Source organism: Pelophylax lessonae (genome assembly GCF_965119305.1).
Source record: "Pelophylax lessonae genome assembly, chromosome: 2".
NCBI lineage: Eukaryota > Metazoa > Chordata > Amphibia > Anura > Ranidae > Pelophylax > Pelophylax lessonae.
Genome location: NC_138769.1, coordinates 185,627,552 through 185,634,358, shown reverse-complemented (window position 1 = coordinate 185,634,358; position 6,807 = coordinate 185,627,552). Strand labels below are relative to the sequence as shown.

General features: G+C 40.5%; 1 protein-coding gene and 1 pseudogene across 2 annotated transcripts; one reads left to right on the top strand and one right to left on the bottom strand.

The window, feature by feature from the left end:
• Positions 1-1,756: 1,756 nt before the first annotated feature.
• On the bottom strand, positions 1,757-3,505 carry LOC309548020 (tigger transposable element-derived protein 1-like; the record flags this gene model as incomplete). Its single annotated transcript, XM_082247998.1, has 1 exon — positions 1,757-3,505. One exon carries the CDS (start codon positions 3,503-3,505, stop codon positions 1,757-1,759), a length of 1,749 nt encoding a protein of 582 aa, XP_082104124.1.
• Positions 3,506-3,677: 172 nt separating this feature from the next.
• Positions 3,678-5,370, top strand: LOC309548019 (large ribosomal subunit protein eL31-like; annotated as a pseudogene). Its single transcript has 2 exons — positions 3,678-3,720; positions 5,092-5,370. The product of its transcript is annotated as a large ribosomal subunit protein eL31-like (transcript).
• Positions 5,371-6,807: the final 1,437 nt, after the last annotated feature.

The following is a 6,807-nucleotide window of genomic DNA, read 5'->3' as shown; positions in this document are numbered from 1 at the left end:
GGTACATGGAGCATCTAATCAGGTCCACCTGAAAAAACTGACAGACGGACCTGATCGGAAAGCCATGTAAAAGAGGCCTAAGTAAGGCACTTTAGAATAATAATATTTGAATTCCACAGAGGTATAGAACATTAGATAAAGATACACACAAATTGACTAAAACATTTTTCAAGATATGGGAAAAAATCTATAGACAAGCAAAATGGGAATATAATTCACCACTTATTTCATGAACAGGAACAATTTTTTTTTTTTACCGGGTAACGTTGCATATTTTGGGAAATGGATGAAGAACACACAGTTAAAGGATATAATAAAAAAGGAAAGGTTTACCCATATCAAGACTTAAAACACAAGGGAGATCAGGAGACACTGACTGAATAGAGGTATTTATAGCTTAGGCATTTTGTATCAACTTTACCACACCCAACAAGATCTAAAGATAATTTAAACCCAATGGAAAACCTGTGTAACTCACAGGAGATGGTGAAAGATGCTATTGCTCAGATTTACAAAGTGCTAAGGAAGCTGGCAGGGCCAAAAATACCCCCATTCATCGGAAAAAGGGAAAAAGAATAGGGCACATGTTTAGAAGAACGACAAATAGGTAAAAAACCGAGAGCAACATATATCTCGGCGGTAGATATAATACAGTTGAAATGAATTACAAATGAATGACAAGATGGTCTATAACACCAGAGAGAGAGCACAAAAATACCAACCAGAGAAATCATCAATATGCTGGAGAGGTTGTAATAGGAAAGGGACTATGTCCCATATATGGTGGGAATGCTTCAAAATACGACAGTACTGGCAATAAGTAGAACAATATATTTTGGAGATTACAGGGTTAGAGATCCTAGATGATCTGTGGTGCTGTTTACTCCAAAGTACCAATATAGGGACCAAACATAACTGTATGTGGCAGTTTTAATACCATTTAGATATAGTATGAGGATAGATGGCTTGCAGAGACATTGCGTTCTTGCATTGAAGCTACCTTTTAAAAATCGTGGTTTTCAGTGCCCAAATGTGAACAAAGCCTTAGAGATGTTGTTATGAAAAATTCACAGAGATATAGTAGTTATTATGTGCATTCATTCTGTGCAAATGGGCCAAAAACAAATATTCCTGAGCTATTTCCTTTCCAAGTCGAATGTTTTCCATACAATGAATCAGGATAATACAGCATTATGGCTACTAGATGGAGCTGCCAATCATAGTAAATAATAAAAACAAATATTGCGTTGTGCTATCATTAGAAAGTGCATAAGATCATTGTAAAAATCATACACTCAAGTGAAAAAGAAACAATATGTGATTTAAAACACATGTGCAAGTAATAAAAAAAAATCTATAAACAATCCATAAAGTCCAGGAAATAAAATGCTTCAGTGCAAAAAGAGTTCATATAAACATTTAAGTGTTGACAAAATCCAGTACAGGCGGTCCCCGGGTTACGAACACAATAGGGACTGTAAGTTTGTTCTTAAGTCGAATTTGTTTGTAAGTCGGAACATGTACTTTTTTAAGTGTAACTCCAGCCCAAAAAATTAATGAGGATACAGACAGCAGTACAAACCTCATTGTGGCTCTAACCCCACACCATACAGTACTGTACTAGCCAAAACTAATAAATAAATACAACTTAGACAGATGTTTGTTTTAACATATTTACTTTTTGATGCAGATACATGTACTGTAAATGCTTAAACATTTTCAAAACAAACACTGTACTGTACTGTACAGTACAACTTTAAACAATGGTGATGGTGGTTAATGGGCTTGTTGGAGAGGATGGGACTGCTATTATAGAATCAGAATCGGATTGAGCTGCTGGAGGCAGTTTCTTGAAGTAGGCATCAAGGGATGTTTGCACAGCACTTCTCTTCATCTCATCATAAATAACCCTGTAGCATCTCAGGCCTTCAGTAACTGTACGGTAAACTTTGGTAAACCTCTCTGTATCAGGATCTTGCTCCTCTAACTTTGCCATTCCTTCTTCAATGAGTTGAAAAGCTTCAGCTAACTGTTTTGTTGAAATTTTTTTCAATTTTGGAGTTTCTAGGTCCTGGTTTTCTTCCCTAAATGCTATCATTTGCTGCTCTTGTTCAATAAGGTCTTCATTAGATAGTTCGTTGCCATGGGAGTCGAGTAACTCGATGATATTATTTTCACTGATGTCCAACTGCAGTTGATTACCAATAGCAACCACAGCTTGCCTGGTTCTGGTGATCTCTTCATCTGTAAACCCCAGAAATTCTTGTGGGAATTGGGGGCACAATTTGTTCCAAACTCCTCTTAAATTTGTTTCTTTCACTTCATCCCAAGCATCAGCAATATTTTTGATGGCATCATAAATGTTATAGTTCTTCCAGAACCCTCTTAAGGTCATCTCATTATTTTGGGTAGCCCTGACAGCTTGTGAGAATGTCCTTCGTAAATAATAGGCCTTAAAGGAGGCTATAACTCCCTGATCCATTGGCTGAAGAAGTGATGTGGTGTTGGGGGGTAGAAATACCACCTTTACATTGGGGTGCATATCAGCTAAAGTGTTTGGATGTCCAGGGGCATTGTCAAGGAGAAGAAGAATTTTAAAGGGAATGTTTTTGCTAATACAATAACGTTCAACGGCAGGGACAAAGTGGTTCAAAAACCACTCTTCAAAGAGTGCAACTGTCACCCAAGCCTTTGAATTTGCCCTCCAAATAACAGGAAGCGATGCCTTAGTGACATTACGTAGTGCCCTCGGATTTAAGAAGTGATGCACTAGCAAAGGCTTGAGCTTTAAATCCCCAGATGCATTGCCCCCAAGTAATATAGTCAGCCTGTCCTTTGATGCCTTATGTCCTGGTGCACTTTTTTCCTCTTTTGAAATGTAGGTCCTCTCTGGCATTTTTTTCCAAAACAAGCCTGTTTCGTCTACATTAAAAATTTGTTCTGGCAAATAACCTCCATCATCAATAATTTCTTCCAATATCTTGGGAAAATCAGTTGCAGCACTTACATCGGCACTCGCTGCTTCACCTTGAACTTTAATGTTATGCAAATTAGCTCTTTCTTTAAAGCGATTGAACCAACCCCTACTTGCAACAAATTCTTCATTGAAATCCTCTTCACTTGCTGGATGGGCAGCTTTTAAATCTTTGAAAAGGCTTCGAGCCTTTTCTTGGACTAAAGAAAGGCTGATAGGCATATTACGCTGATTTTGGTCTTCTATCCAAACTGTCAGCAGCCTTTCCATCTCAACAATTAAACCACTGCGTTGCTTGGTAATAATTGTAGCATGCATTGGGGTATGGCCTTTCACATGGTCCATTATTCTAGCTTTATCTTTTAAAATTGTTGCAATTGTTGACCGATTGTAGCCAAGTGCTCTGCCAATGGATGATGGAGTTTCACCTTTCTCTGATCTCTTTATTATTTCTACTTTATTTTCCATGGTGATGGTTCTTCTTTTCTTTGCTGTATTACCAGCACTTGCATTAGATTTGTTTTTTGGCATCATTCCAGGTTAGAGACAATAAATGTGAAGTGGTGTGCGTGCGCTCTAGAAGTGAACAAGAAGAACAAAAAAAAGTGTAGCCGCCAGCCAACTATCAATGTATTCTAATGGGTACTATACTGTGTTAAAACACTCACTGTCTAGGCTTGTCAGTTTGATATGCGTCTTCAGCATGCAGCAGCAGTGGTCCCTGACCCTCAGAGCCGTCCAGCAGCGTGGGATCCAGTACAAGGGCTAAAAGAGACCCAGAAGGATAGTTGCATTCAACACAGTCCTGCTACAGTATCCTAGAAGTACAAGTACAATACAGTGGTATACAGTTCTGCTCCCAATACTGTACCTGTTCAGAGTACTGTAATCTCACGAGTTTCCAGACAGTTCCAATAAATGTAAAGTGGTATGCGTGTGCTCTAGAAGTGAACAAGAAGAACAAAAAAAAAAAAAAGTGTAGCCGCCAGCCAACTACCAATGTATTCTAATACTGTAAAATGGGTAGAGTACTATAGTGCATTAAAACACTCACTGTCTAGGCTTGTCGGTTTGATATGCGTCTTCAGCATGCAGCAGCAGTGGTCCCTGACCCTCAGAGCAGTCCAGCAGCCATCCAGCAGCATGGGATCCAGGACAAGGGCTAAAAGAGACCCAGAAGGATAGTTACATTCAACATAGCTAGAAGTACAAGTACTATACAGTGGTCCTGCTCCCAATACAGAGTAATGTAATCTCACCAGTTTCCAGACAGTTCCACCAGCTTCTGCCTGTGCAGTTGGATGCTTCTGGGCAGTGTGGGCAATCAGTGCATGCAGCGTGCGTTGTGGCCGGCACTAAGATGGATGCTATCCAGCACAGGAGCGAGAAGAAGCCGGAAGAAGCCAGCAGTGACGTCACACGGGCGCCGCCGCCGTTTGTAAGTAGGAGTCGTTCGTCACGCCCCCGTTCGTAAGTAGGAGTCGTTCATCCCGCGGCCCCCGTTCGTAAGTAGGAGTCGTTCGCAACTCGGATGTTCGTAAGTCGGGGACTGCCTGTACTCCAAAAGCTAATGAAGAAGGATTACTAACAACCAGACAGTGCACACTCCACTCATTAGCGGCTTACTAGCTATTAGGACCCAAGGATGGAGGTCAGGCTGCGCCTTATCCCAATATCCCTAAGGGATGGATGAATGCCAAAACCAAGCAAACAGAAATATCCACAATCAATCGCTGAGACCCAATGAGGAAGTATAACTGCTTCTAAACCCAATATCCCCATGGGATGGTAGGATGCCAAGAGCAAAGGTTCCAAGATGGATAGTCCATGTAGACAAAGCGGTCCAGCAGTGCACTCACTGAGAAGGGGAAACAGAGGAGGAACTCATAATGTAGTTTTATAAATTCAAGTTTTTGATAAAAGTTAATAACTACTTACAACAAGCAGGAGTAAACTTGCATAAAATACAGTCAAACACGTGTGGGCATTATGGCATCACCGCTGTAGCTCATCTCATAGTAAATAAGTAATTTGTTTCAATTTAATTATTATCAGCTCCATCTAGTGGCCATAATGCTGTCTTTTTCTTATTCACTCAATTCTGTATGAATAAGCAGAAATCCGCAAATTCGCAGTGAAAGAGATGCGTACTCCCGATGTACGTATTGACACCAGGCTGAACAAAGCTGTCTGAGCCAAAGGGATCAGAAATGTTCCATACCATATTCGCGTGCGCTTGTCCAGGAAGCGCAATGAGGACGAAGACTCCCCCAACAAACTGTACACATTGGTCACATATGTGCCAGTTACTACATACAAAGGTCTACAGACAGTCAACGTTGATGAAAACTAAACTTATTCTTCATTGTTAAAATAAAAAAAAATAAAACTGAGAATTCTGTATGAATAAAAAACAATTGACCTGGAGAGATAATAGCTTACTAACATTTGATTTTTCCCCCATTTGCATAGACTGAATGTGCATACAGTTTCACAGGATAAAAATTCAATAACTGTGTTTTGTTTTTGTTTTTTTTTATAAATACACCACTTATTCTTAAGGCCCGTACACACGTACCGATCGTCGGCCGACGGAACGTCCTACAAATGTTCGCGGCTGGTGTGTTTGTTGTTTGTCTGTTGAAAAGTGCTCTAAACTTGCCCAGGACATTTGTCTTCCGACAGAAAATGACGTCACTACGTTCCACGCACGTTTGCCGCTACAAAAGAGGAAGTGAGTGTTTGGCCGTGACCCTTCTGGGCATCTCGCGCTGATTTCGGTAGCATTTGTTTGGTTGACGACATTTCGCTATTTTCCGAGACATCGTTCGAGAATTTATTATGGCGACCGTGAATTCGTCCGTTGCTGTCGTTAGTGTTGGAGTTTTGGCTCTGAGACGACGTACGAGCAATAGGAAGAAGAAGCGGACCTCCTGGACGAAAAATTGGTTGCTTAACCGTGATCAATTTTCTCATATGTCCTTGCTGAGGGAGCTCCAGGAAAATAATCCTGATGACTTCAGGAATTATTTGAGGATGACGGATCCCATCTTTTACCGTCTTCTTGCCCTGGTGTCCCCCTATATTCTGAAGCAGGATACTTGTATGCGGCTTGCAATTACTCCTGAGCAAAGGTTAATTGCGACGTTGAGGTATCTTGCAACAGGGAGAAGCCTGCAGGATCTGAAGTTCACCACAGGCATCTCCCCCCAAGCACTTGGAGTCATCATCCCTGAGACCTGCTCTGCCATCATCAAGGTCTTGCAGAAGGACTATATCAAGGTATGTTTGATTTTTTACATTACATTACATGTATTACTAGTTTCACCTGAATTATGATGTTTTTGGATGTACAGCAATTGACACAGGCCATTATTTGTAAACTACCCTCTGTCCGCATGCACATAGTAGTAAAGATGTAGATTATCTTTAACCATTTGTAAAATTACCCACTAACCACCCCACCATTCTCTCCTATGTGTCCCTAAACGCATTGCCTGTTAACAGTATGTCGAATTTATCTAATTTTATTGCTTTCCCTCAAACAATTATTCCTTGGCCAATGTTTTAGTACCTAGTTAATGATTTATCTAAAATACATCAGTCCATCCATTCCCACCTATGATTCTGTATGTTTATGTAATGATGTTAAAACCTTCACTGACCACAAGCCCTTATTGATGTATAAATGCCCAGTTTTACTTACCCATCCCCCACCCACATGCTAAATCTCAAAGTCAGCATATACCAAAGCTCAAGTTCAGAGGTCTTCAAACTATGGCCCACCAGTTGTTCACGAACTTCAATTTCCATCATGCCTAGTCATGTCTGTG